The sequence below is a fragment of the Trachurus trachurus genome (genome assembly GCF_905171665.1).
Source record: "Trachurus trachurus genome assembly, chromosome: 18".
NCBI lineage: Eukaryota > Metazoa > Chordata > Actinopteri > Carangiformes > Carangidae > Trachurus > Trachurus trachurus.
The window spans coordinates 15,517,256-15,530,704 of record NC_139909.1 but is presented as its reverse complement, the minus strand read 5'-3'; the positions used below and the strand labels follow the sequence as shown (position 1 = coordinate 15,530,704).

Sequence of the window (13,449 nt, the reverse complement as noted above, 5' to 3'; positions counted from 1 at the left end):
TTCACTCTAAAGTACAGATTTAAAACTCTCTCAGCTTTTTATTTGACTTTGATAGACCACGTAAAACCAGACAAATTATAGTTTTGATTTGATAATCAAAAAAATATTTATTTTTATTTTTATTTTTTATCTAGTGTAAAAGGGGGATGGGAGGGGCAGGCCTCGCACTTCTTATTTTGTTTTGTCATTTTCCAAAAAAATGGGAAAAAGTAGTCGAATCAGCTGAAACGGGATTTTGGTATCCAAAAGCAAAATCAAAAAAGTGTTCAAAAACGACCAAAATAAGCTCAGACCCCTAAGGGTTAAAGTGACTACGAGGAGTTTCAGAAAGCAAAGTGTTTTCACACTACATTTCCCATGAGCCTCCGTGCGCACGGTGAAATTCTTGGACCGGTGCAAGACATGTTTTCATTGATCAAGAATGAAAGTTGGAGGTTCGAAGACGATCAGATACCGTCGTAGTTCCGACCATAAACGATGCCAACTAGTGATCCGGCGGCGTTATTCCAATGACCCACCGGGCAGCGTCCCGGAAACCAGGAAACTAGGAAATGCTGGGCGAATCGACCACTGAATAATAATATCAAAATAACTATAAAAAGACAAAACGATGTATTTATCGAAAAAGGACCCATTAGCATGTGTGTAACGTAGATTCATCCACATCAATATGAGACTCTTTTATAACCAAAAGCAAACTCCTCTGGGTCTTCAAATAATAACAGGTGTGTGTGTGTGTGTGTGTGTGTGTGTGTGTGTGTGTGTGTGTGTGTGTGTGTGTGTGTGTGTGTGTGTGTGTGTGTGGTGTTGTTTATCTCGTGCACTCACGTCCTGTGTTTGCAGGTGAGCATGGCCTCAGCGATGGGCAGCTGGTGTGTGACGGTGGCGCCGCTGATGTACTGGGCGATTCTCCCCGCCACGTCCAGCTGGTCTGGAGACAAACAGAGAGGGAGAGGACGTTCAGACATCTTTGTGTGTGTGTGTGTGTGTGTGTGTGTGTGTGTGTGTGTGTGTGTGTGTGTGTGTGTGTGTTTGTTGTATTCTGGGGGAAGAGTGTATCCGTGGTGACAGCCGGTACCTGTGGGCGGCGGCTCGGAGCGGCTGAACACGTCCCTCCACGCCCCGTCCAGGAAAGAGGAGCTGTAGCGGTTGTCGAGGGCGCCGAGATGCTTGGCGACCGGATGGGAGCCTGTGGAGGTAAATGATGGAGAATAAACAGTTAGAGGAGGTTTTATCGCCCCTAAAAATACAGTCGCCATGGAAACCAGCTCTCTGACCTAGCGGCACCACCAGGAGGCGCATGTGGTTGAGCCAGTCGGACGTTTTGTTGGCGAGCTGCGTGACGAAGAACTGCAGGATGGCGCCCAGGTAGCTCTGCCCGCCCACCGCCGCCACCTTCACCGCTCTGGGCATCGACGAGTTACAGTTACAGCTACAGGGACACAGAGACAGAGGAGAGAGAGAGAGGAGTAACTGTCAGTGATCAGCACCGTGTGGAGGCGGGTCGTTCATCCATCAAAGGCTTAAAAAAAAAAAAAAAAAAAAAAAACACCTGAGGAAAGATCTGAGTAAACAGCGGAGACGAGAAAACAAATCACGCAGCCAAGAGGCCTGAGGAGAGAGAGAAACGGTGCTGGCAGAACGACAGGAAAAATGAAAAATATGAACCGAAATCAAACCAGAGAGGACGCTGCATAAAAATGTCAGAGGGACACATCTGTAACCACTGACAGCCAGACATCCAGACGGACGTATCCTGAACCGTTTAGTATAAAAACTGTGAAAAAAATAGCGCCTGAAAACACAAAATAAATCTTCACATGAATGTTTCATTAAACTAACAATTTTTTGAAAGAATTTAGACGATTTAGACAAAGGGAGCGAATCCTTTCATTTAAGAAGCTGAAAATTTGAATGTTTTGCATTTAGATGATGAATTATCGCCTGGAAACTGACTTTATAATCTAATTGTCTTAATAATGAACTTACTAGAGATCATTTTATTTCATTTTCAAAGTTTAAAAAGCCAAGGTTAAAAACTGCACCTACGCATTGCGGCCTTCATCATTGTGACTATGTAGCCACTTCCAATAAAGGCTTTTTACTTTTGGACCTCTAGAGTGCCTTAGTCATCCTCTTTTTGTGTTGCTATTCATCACCCCTGTACCAAAGAGCACCTCATTGGTTTTTTTTTTACTAATCTCCCAAAAGAAGCACTCCTTTTTTCTGTTTTTCTACAAAGCTATTCCATGTTTTATGTTCCTGAAACATTTGTACAATCAGATGGTTTTTTACAGTGTATTATAGTGCCAGGTCAATTAAACAGAGAAGGGAAGGGAGACATGTGCACCAAGGTCTTATGAATAAAGAGAAGTAAAGTTATAGATGCGGAGTCGTGAGAGCAAAGAGGAGGAGAGGAAAAGATGCAGAGGGCGGCAGAAACGTGGAAGAAAAAGAAAAAGAAGAAGAAGAGGAAGAAAGGAGCCGGGTCAAATGGAGGACAGAGGACGGAGAGATAAGGCTCGAAGAAGATGAGTCATCCTGCAAACTGAAGGGATGCTCTAACTCAGAATATGTGTTTAGCACATGCATAGTGTGTGTGTGTGCATGTGTAAATGTCAGCTTCTTAAAAAAACTCACAATTTCTGGATGCGTGTGAGCACAGCAGACAACACCGCCTGGATCTCAGCTGCCGAGCACGTGCAGACCACCGGGTGTCTCTGGACCTGCAGCTGCTCTGCGACGTACTGCAACACACACACACACACACACAAGGACACACACACGACAAGTAGATAAGAGATGGAAAAATGTATTTAAATATCAACGGCCTCCAAACAAACACACACACAGTCGTACCTGCCCCTGCCAGTCCGTTCCATTGACGAGGATCAGGCTCTCTGGGAGCGCCGCGTCGGACAACAAGATCTGATTCAGCTGGTCGTACACGGCCTTCCTCAGGACCTACACACACACACACACACACACACACACACTGAGTACATAAATCCCTCCTGCAGCGATGCATTTACTCCTCAGATGACTCAACATCACCACATACATAATTCATCTCTGAGCTGCTGCTGCGGGCGTGTCAGACATGATCAGGATTCATGTGTGTTCTTTACTTTGGAGAAAAGACGGGACGGCAGCAACCGACCGGAGACGCAGAACAAAAGGCAGCGGCTCTTTTAAAGTGTAAATCCCACTGTGGGAATACAAATCTATTTCTGCGTGCAGAGTTAAGACGGTGCTATGGCTTATGTTAAGATCCTGGAAGGAGGGGGAAAAAATCTCTTCATTAAAATGTTAATTCTGACAATGAGAGAGAGACGGAGTAGCTACGTACCGGCGTGCTGTGGCCCAGCTCCGGGGATCTCTCCGAGTCCGAGCTGTTGGTGCGTTCGCTCAGAGGTTTGGACAGCTGCCTCTCCTTCATGGGAGTGCTGCTGCGCTTCTGCCGGGGCGTGTGTCCTCCGTCCAGCCTGGGGACAGACACGGAAATGGTAGTTGGACACCTGCTGGAGTGTACTGTTAACGTGCAGGCTTTATCCCTACTGTTTGAACCTGAACTGTGGCACACTGCAGCATGAAATCCCCTCACTTTCCTGTCTTTTATTATTGTCATATATAAAATAAAGGCAAAAACCCTCAAAAACGAAAGAATTACTTTTAATCTAAGAACACAAAAGGAGGTATTTATTGAAAAGTGGCAAAAATGGATTACATATGTCTCAGATTGGACTATCATTAATACTTTTATGTATTTACTTTTCTCTTTACCTTTTTTTACTCTTTTACCAGTCCCCTTATGTACGTTTTTACTTTCCTTATATCCCTTGATATTTTTGCACTCGTCTACAGTATAGGTCTTCATGTTCATTGTTTGATTGTTTATTTGTTTATATACAAAATCAAAAATCAATGAAAAGTAAATGACAAAAAAAAAAAAAAAAATCCTCAAAAACAGTCACATGACATTTCCTTTCTTGCGTATTTTTTAGGTCTTTTTAATGTGAGTGTGAAGGTGGTGTTGAGCCCAGTCTGTTACCCTTTGGTTTCAGACAAATAAAGTTTTATTCTAAAAAGTGTCAGAGATCTTATGAATATTTATGAACGAAAACAAACCGTTTCACCATTTACTGTCACTTGGTGGTGAAGGTTGCTTGGTGTTTGTGTGTTTCCTTCCCAGACAGAAGGAGGAAGGTGAGTGGATATCTGACACATGGTGTGTTTGTGTGTGTGAGTGTGTGTGGGCAGAGAGTGACCTTGCTTCCACAGGTGTGATTCATTTAGCGTGTGGGTGGTTTTTAGCATAAAATGACGTCTTTACTTTTGTTGAATGTCCAGGGGGCAAACACATGGAGACTACAGGATAATGTCAGATTTGATTTGGATGGGTGATGTCGGGGAAAACGTTAGCTGCCAAAAAACTGGCTTATGAGTTAGTTGTGAGAGAAATACTGTGTTAATTCTTCTCCTAAAAGTAAGTTAGTCTCATTTAAAGTCCTAAAACACAGAAAACTGTGTTAATGTACCTTATAATCAACAGCAGTTTGAAACAGAAGTAGAAGTAGCTTGTTAGCATTAGCAGTGTGAGCCAAAATGGCGGACTAACAAAGAAAAGGTGCACAAACGTACAGAAAAAAAAAAAAGTGTTTGTCTAAGAAGATTAAGTAATTAAAGATTTAATGAATTAATAATATCACAGTTTGCTAACTTTTTTTTTTTTTTTTTTTTTTTACAAATTGGGGTTTTTGTTACCTTGGCGACGGCATGCTTTGTGTTTCACTTTTGCTACTCTTCATGGGTGTACGGGGTTTCTCTGCCACTGACACCATGATGCAGGGGCCCACCTCAGCGAACAGCTCCTGATCCGTTAGCTCCTACACACACACACACACACACACACACACACACACATTGACACACACACACACACACACGGTACCAAAAGACAGAGTGTCAGTGTCAAAGAGAGGAGATAGTGACAATCCTAAAGCCATCTCCTCCGACACGTCTTCATTTTGTTTCCTCTGTCTCCGTCGCTCAATCTGTCTCACTTACACAGCAACACAGATGGCAGCGAAACCCTTTGCTCGGAGTGATATTAACAAAGATCCCGACACACCATTAATTCACTCTGCTTCAAACACACACACACACACACACAGATAGGCTACACACACTCAGACATAAATTATAAGAGTCGTACCAGTGTGTCGGTCTCAGACAGGGCCTCCTCCAGGTTGCGGCTGCGGGAGGGTTTCATCTTATCTAAAGGAGGCTGCTCCCCCTGCTGGGAAAAACAAGGGAGAGACACTCAACACTCAGTCTGCAGGCTTTATAATGAGAGCTGAGCTTCAAAAGCCAAAAAAGGAGACAGACGCGGAGTCATTCTGCAGCTTTGGGGGCTCAGTCAGCTTTGAGGAGGAACAATGCAACCAGTGTAATAACCACGAGATATTAGTTTTCTCTGGACCCTATCGAGTATCTCTGAGTGATTCGATGAATTAAAAACCCCCGTTATCTCTCTCGGAGACGGTGCTGATTGCTGTCACAACACGACAGGCCGGCGTATTTCAGCATCGCTATACAAAGGGAGAGGGAGAGCTGCAGCTGTTTGAATGCAGCAGAGGTATCCAGAGAAATCTATTCAGCCCAGCTCGCTCTTTATTGAGCAGATGGCGACTGCCACAGAGATATTGGATTTCTGCTCCATTAAGGGAAACGTGAGTCACAAACTCTCCCGAAATTTTTATATTTGCAGCCGGCGCCCCTGCTGCGCCGATTTTCAACAGCTTTTGTATTCTGGATATTTACCACATCGATGTGGAGTCGCATGGTGAATTATGACACTGTGTGCTATTTATGCCACTCGTTTATTATTTTACTGTCAATTATTATGAGTGTGGTAAGTTTATGTATTGTGAAAACATTGGTTATTGGACGAATTAATGGTGACTGCAACATTTATTTTATGATGCATACAATGCTTTTAATGAGATACAACCTAAAATACAAGAAAATTATAGAAACTAAAAGAGATAGAAACATTGATTGGAATCTATTAACAATAAAGCTGAGGAAACAATCTCTAGAGGCCAAAAACAAACTAAATCTGAAGGAGAAAAAGATTTTAGATTAGTTTTCCTTCATGTTGATTGGTTGTGACCGGCCGCTACGATCAAACACACTCCTTATCAGACTGATTACACCGATGCTTTTAGAGGGCTGCAGCGTTTGCACTAATTAACTGGGGAGAGAAAAAAAAAACTTAATTTAAACTAATTTAAGTCTTCAAAAGTAAACCTAATCTTATGCTTTTGATTTCACTCCTCTAAACCATGAACCAACTAAGCTAAAAAAACGTAGCAGATTAAAAGCTCAGCGCTATCACTGAGCAGCAGCTGCACAGTCCTCTGCAGTCAGAGGTGTGTGTCACACCTGTCTGTAATGTCAGGCGGCCCCTTCAGGCGGGAGGAAAGATTTACAGCGCTCAGCTCCTGTTGAGGCGGCGGTGGGAAATAAATCTCCTCAAACAGACAAAGTTTAAGTGTGAGTTCACTTCCAGCGGTGGATCAGAGAGAGTTACTCACCGGGCTGAACGGGTCTCGGCCCAGGCTGCCTTTGCTGTTCAGGCTGCCGATCTCCGTCTGCGAGCTGGACTGTGACATCCCCTCGAAGAACGGCCTGAACACAACACACAAAACATTACCAAGAGAGTTTTGCCTTTTTGGTTTTTGATTTATAAAACAAAAATGTACTTCAACATGACATGAATAGAGAAAAGCAATGAAAGTGGAAAGAAAGCTATAAATCAGTCCAATGATTTTTTTAATCTAAATAATGAAGCACCTTTGTTTTCTACACTCACCACTTCTTGCTCAAATAGTAGAAACAGAACCAGAAAGAAGCTTTAGATGATTTAACAGAGGTTTATCTGTCTGAAACATCTTGAACGAGCCTCACTGGGTCGCACACAGATACTTTCTAGGTGTATAATGTAGATGTGAAGTGTTAAATGGAAGAAATGTTAATCTATAAAGCTTCTTCTCTGGGTGATGGGGAGGAAGACTTGTAAAATCTGTCCAAAACAAGTGGAGAAGTGACGCCAATGCTCAAAATCAAGAAAGATAAGCAACACAAAATATAAAAAGGAGCTAGGAGTAATGTTTTTTTTAAACACTATCTCTATATTCTGAGTTTTTGGTATTTACATTTTGATAAATTCATAGTGAACTGACCCAGTTCTGGTTCCTCTAATGTTTTCACCATACAACTATAATGAGCAGGTTTCACCAGCAGAGGGAGCTCTGAATTCTCAATAGCGAAAAGTGAGCCCCATACTGAGTGTGTGTGTGTAGGTGAATGCAGCGAGTGTGTGTTTGGTGTGTATTATGTGTGTATTAAGTGATGATTGTGTGGTGCAGCACCTTAGTTTAGGTTTGGGCGTGCTGAGGATGCTGTCGGTCTCCTCCATCTCCGGCCCGCTGTCGCTGGGGTTGTACATCTCCAGGCTGTCGTAGAGCTCGTCCAGATCCTCCTCCACCTCCTGGATCTGCTCCCTGGACACGTGCTCCAGACCGAAACCAACCTGGAGGACACACACACACACACACACACACACACACATAGAGAGAGAGACCGTGAGGAGACCGATGGACACCAGGTTTTATTTTTATCCCTCATCCGCTCTCTTCACACATTAATATTACACAAAATGCTGTCAGGTTGATCCCAGCGGTAATGCTACACACAGCTGACTTGTCACTTTGCGCTGTTGACATGAAAACGCACCCACAAGGCCTTTGAACGAGTCTGAGATTTCACAGATGGTGAAAGGAGCCGATGTGAGAGAGCGGAGATGTTTACATGCCACAGTAACCTGTTCAGTTTCAAGACGCCGGCTCAGCGGAGACGGCAACATGTTTCACCTGGAGACCGTCGTCGCCCAAACAACAGAAACCGGCTCCAATAACAGAAACTAACTGAACCCAGGTATCTAGCACCAATTGTCTTCTTATCATCGTTCAATATAAAAATCTTCTGTTCACCTCACTATCAATAACTCAACTACACCAACAACAACAGGATATTTAAAGATGTCTAATCATAAGAGTAGTGTAACAGTACAAATAGTTATATTAATAATAATAAGGACATTTCAGTGTATTGGAACTTTATTTAAAAAAACAAAAGTGAGCTAAACCAAAGGTCCAATATTTTTATACCCATATAGTGACGTCTTCACATCCAAATAAATATTAGTATTATAACTAATTGGCTTATTATTAAAGGAGGAGGAAGAGGAGGAGGAGGTAAAGATGATACAAGTCAAGTTAATCAAAGAATTCAAAAGTTATAGAGACATTTTCACTTTAAACATTGATACACACTATTCATGTTTATATATTACATTTCTATTATAACTATATTTATATTCTATTAACAACTATAAAGCCAATATGGATCATGAGGTTGCTGAAGTGTTTGTGGAAAAATAATAGCTATATTAACATTGTGTGATGGGAGTGAGGTGGAGTTGGTGTGGGTCAAGGTCATGGTCAAGAATGAACTCTGACCTTCAGGTTCAGTACTTCTGTTAAATACACTGTGATTAATGGACATACACAAACACATTAAGCACAGACACATCCCTATTCTATTTTAATCTAGTGTTTAGCCTTGTCTTTTTTATTTTTTGAGCTCCTAGCTGAATCTCTCTGTGCGTTTTCAAAGCTAAACTGAAATACATGTCGACTTCAGCAGCAGCTCTGGAGCAAATACACCCTGTGAACCCTGCACGCCGAGCAGAAGTGCAGATGCATGAATCTGTCAGTGATATCAGGAGGGGGAGAGAGGGAGAGAGATGACAGGAGGGGGGAGAAAACAGCAGGAGGAGGAGGAGGAGGAGGAGGGGGGATGCGGAGCTTTACCTCATCAGTGACTTTAAACCTCTTCAGCAAGGCAACAAACTTCTGCTTGATGTTGGGTTGCTGTGGAAAAAAGAAGACGAGGGACATGAGAGATGGATGCTCACACATCCCTGAGTGCTTCAGTGTGTGTGTTTCAGTGTGTGTGTGTGTGTGTGTGGGAGGGGGGGGATGCACAGTGTGGAAAGAGACGAGATATATTGGTAATTTCTGAGCTCTATTTTCACGCTCCGTGACTCAAAACAACAGCATCTGGACATATTTCTGCTCGTCACATAAAGTTAAAGTGTCACCCATGCAGATTTTTCTCGGCTGTCTGTCGCTGCTTTTCGTGCCATTAAGCTGAAAATATATTACTCTGGTTACCACGTCGACGAGCAGATGTTTGCCTGAATAAGCACAAAAGAGATTTGTTTACTTGGACGGTTATTTGAAAAGGACGGTATAGTCGCTGTAAAGTCTATCAAAAGTGACTCAGCAGCAGCAGCTCAAGGTTTTTTTTCTCCTTCTCTCTGCGTCGTGGTTCAAAATTCAATTCATTCATAGAACATGAAGCTTGAGAAGGACTAGAAAAGATGAGTGTGAGTCTGTGTTGTGTTATTCTGTGAAAGGCAGTGGAGCCTCAGCTGCATGAATCATTCAATGCAGCTACAGAACTTTCTCTAAATTTGCAACAACTATTGTTTGTGGGCAGCAGTTGTGAACACAGCACTGATATATCATCATCATTTTAAGATGTTAAGCTGAATTTATGATAAAACAGTTACTTATTTACAGGTGGGAATCACAATATGATATTATAACAATAAGATATTATCACGGTACTTCAGTTACAATATGATTTTATTGTAATTGTGAACATTTTGCCATAATATACTGTGATACGTTTGGATTTATCCCTTCTAATCTAATTCAACTTAGGAAAACTTTGTCAACATTGTTTTATGTAATTTTTATGTAATAAAATAAAGACCTTTGTCTCATCTCATCTTAATCATTTTTATTGCTACACAATGTGATTGTACTCTAGTGTTCTAGCAACAAGAACTTCAAGAACTTCAATTTGTATTTGTAATTCACATAATAAATGATGAATATTATTTGTTGATACAATATTGCCAAATATAATATACTGTAATGCCGTATTCATTCCCCCAGCCCATATTCATACATTTAGCAGTTATAAAGCAACACTATCCTTCATTTTATGAATGAAAGTCCAACATTCATTTGACTTTTAGCTCAGTTTTTGGTCTCCACCGGCTTCACTGTATTCACCAGCTGGTTTCTGACTGTGCTTTATCTGCTGTAGCACTTAAAAACTGTTCCCTTCTGCCAAAATCAACACTAATGAGATGGTGAGAGTGACTTATGTGTTATTTCTCTGTAAGTGTTTTACCACATTTTCATGTAAGAGCCACTTTAAGTTTATCGTCACCATTTTCCCCCATTTTTTTTAAGATTCTGGTGCCAAAAAAATCAAACATTTGTTTAAAACTCAATTAGTTGGGTTTTTTTTTTTTTTTCAAAATATGACTCCACACATTTTAACACGACTTAATTACAGTGAATTTCAATGTGGACTCCACCTCGCTGCATTATAATTAGATCACTTGCAAATGTGCCTCACTAATTCCCGCCAGAGACAAAGTTCACATGGATCCTGATTGTTGTTGACAGAGCGATACTTTAATTGGATATCAGCGTTTTCCCTGTCTGTGTGCAGGAGGAAGCTCGAGGAGTAAAAGGTCAAATGTGTGTAGAAAGAAGATGACAGAGTTTTAATAGGGCTCATTAATTCTCTTTTCTTAATTTTGCTTGCATAAATTGGAGACATCCGTTCCTTTCTTTTCTTTTCTTTTTTTTTTTATTCGACTATTAGAAATGACTGAAAAGCTCGTTTAAGATGATTATCAAGAAACGACAGATCAGATTGTGCGAACACACCGCGGTTCATCTATACTGATTTGATTTAAATGGACTCTGGTGGATAATTAAAAGCTCATTTCCTTCCTGGTTCTCAGTCTTCGCCATCACCTGAAGTGTTTCACTCGCATAAGCGGCGTCGCTTAATGGGAGGAAACCCAACAATAATCTGGATGTGTGGGAGCGAACATAGTGTAAAGTTGATGAACAACGACGCTCCTGGGAAAAATAAGTGTGTGGCTGCGGAGAGGAGGGAAGAGATTGTGTCCTAATTCGCTGTTAGAGAAGTGGATGGAGGTCGACTCTGTGAGGGTTTGTTATAATGGTGTTTGATTGTGTATTGTGTGTGTGTCCTGCTGCACAAATTATGGTTGATTGTGTGTGTGTGTGTGTGTGTATGTGTGTGTGTTGTCCACAGGCGGTGATGTTGGGGCTCAGCAGTGACAGACTCACTGAGACCTCCACAGGAGCTCTCCATTAATAACCTGCTGAGCCAAATGCCCGCTGCTGCTGCTACACACACACACACTTTTTCTCCACTCTGTCACATTGCAGGTCCACTCTAATTTTCATGGTTGCACAGAGTTTTGTGTGTTAATCTGTGTCTCTGTTGTGTGTGTATGTGTGTGTGTTTGTGTTATTGTGGGTCCTTGTGGTAAGTTTCCTTCCCGAGAAGTGAGCTGAGTTACATGGAATCAGGAATGAGAGGGAGAAAATGGATTTATAGAGAAACCAACATGAGAGGACGGATGGAGGGAAGGAGGGAGAGAGGAGTAGATAAGGAGGAGGAGAGCGGAGGAGGAGGAGGGGTTGAATGAGGTGAGGCAAAAGGGAGATGAGGGGGAGGATTGGGGGGGGGGGAGTCCAGTCGAATCAAATCTATTTGAAAGGGCTTTTTTTTTTTTTTCACAAAGCTGGTTTGCCGTAAATTGCTTTGCAGAAATAACAAGCAGGTTCAGAGTGAGAGAGTGAGAGAGAGCAGGGGGGGGGGGTTGTGGTGTGGGGGTGGGGGGGGGGGGGGTCAGGATGGATAAATGAGGTGAGGCAAAAGAGGTGTTTTTTACTTACTCTGGTGATGGCAGCGTTGGAGGGGAGCTTACGCCTCGGTTTCTTCTTCCTCACCTCGTCCTCTTCATCATAGAGATACTGACACAAAGAGGAAGAGACAGAGGTGTTTCTGGGTTATTGCAGCGTTAAAAAGAAAAAAAAAAGGACATGACTGGAAATTTACAGTATATTCATCATTGATCTGACCACACATCTCATTGTTGGATTGTTTATTGTCCTGAATCCAGAGGAAGTCAATAACGCCAATGTCTATTAAAGATCCCATATTGTATAAAGTTAGTTTTCCATGTCTATGTTTATTATAGATTTTCATTTCATTTCTTTATTTATTGAATTGGGACAGTGCACATTCATCAACACTGACGCATTAAGTACCAGTGTAAATGTGCCGGACTTAGCACAACTGCTAAATTTCAGCCGCAGTCCCAAGGCAGGTTTCTAAAAAACATAACACAGGATTTTAAAACCTTGTGATGACAAGTCATACAGTGGACAATTACAAGACAGAGCACAGATAGACAATAGCTCTAGGTTCTGTATTAACACAGTAGAAGTATCAAAGCCTCAGTCCACAGAGAAAAATACACAGGCTTTATTCAGAAACTGAGCCTTAAAACCAGCCGTCAGGACTTCCTGTGACTTTGTGATGTCACAACTAAGGAATCCCCAAGCCCCGCCCACCTGGACCCACCATGTAACACTAATGCAGGATTTGGTTTCTCTGAGTGTTTTACTTGAAATCTGTTACATTTCTATTGGATCACTCAGTAAACAGCCAACCAATCGGAAGAGAGTCCCAAGAGCCTCCTCTTATCTGATTGGTTGACACCGACCTGTTGTTATTAGAGCTATAGTGTGACGTTTTTTGGCTCTGAAAAGCAAAAATATATAATTTAATGAATATCAACACTTCAAAAGTAGTAAATAGGGGACTTTAAAATCCCAAATATCAACATTATTCTCTATTCTCTCAACTTCTTAGCTTTAACAACGTTTATTTTGGTTATAAAGTTATAACTTTATTCTTTCTCTTTATAGTCGTTACTGAGGTGCGGCAGGTAAAAGTGGCCAGATACATGAGCAGTTAAGCGGTGAACAAATAGACTGTTTATTCAAAAGGTTGATACCATGTAATTTGAAACTAGAAGCAACTGTGTCTGTCTGTAATAATCATTGTAAAAACAAACCAGTGAGGCAAGTGTGGAGGATTTATCTACAACAGACAGTTTAGATAATCATTTTCACTTCACCTTTTACTTTCTCCAGCAAATCATGTCGCGCACCTCAACGGCGGCGATCATAACAACTACAGTTTTATCGTCACCAATAGATATTGAGAGAAATACACTCTGAGTTGTAATAGTCTCAGTTTGCCCTTGAAGTTTAAACCCTCTCCTCCTCTTCATCCCTCCATCCTCCTCCTCCTCTCTCAGCTCGCTGCCTCAGTCAGTCACTCGCGCTCCTCCATCCACACCTGAACCGCTGCCTCTTTATTCTCCCTTCCCGCCGCTCGGCTTCC

The 13,449-nt window shown here is 41.9% G+C and overlaps 1 protein-coding gene across 1 annotated transcript in view; it reads right to left on the bottom strand.

Annotated features, from left to right (window-relative positions):
- pacs1 (phosphofurin acidic cluster sorting protein 1) overlaps positions 1-13,449 on the bottom strand; it is a 68,365-nt gene that overhangs the window by 8,619 nt on the left and 46,297 nt on the right. The window contains exons 7-18 of the mRNA XM_083992696.1: positions 11,931-12,008; positions 8,940-8,999; positions 7,437-7,597; positions 6,600-6,693; positions 5,216-5,299; positions 4,765-4,886; positions 3,350-3,485; positions 2,860-2,964; positions 2,641-2,747; positions 1,278-1,432; positions 1,079-1,189; positions 829-931 (exon numbers count right to left, since the gene is read on the bottom strand). Of these exons, the coding sequence (XP_083848822.1) occupies positions 829-931; positions 1,079-1,189; positions 1,278-1,432; positions 2,641-2,747; positions 2,860-2,964; positions 3,350-3,485; positions 4,765-4,886; positions 5,216-5,299; positions 6,600-6,693; positions 7,437-7,597; positions 8,940-8,999; positions 11,931-12,008 (1,316 nt within the window). The remainder of the gene's footprint in view (positions 1-828; positions 932-1,078; positions 1,190-1,277; positions 1,433-2,640; positions 2,748-2,859; positions 2,965-3,349; positions 3,486-4,764; positions 4,887-5,215; positions 5,300-6,599; positions 6,694-7,436; positions 7,598-8,939; positions 9,000-11,930; positions 12,009-13,449) is intronic.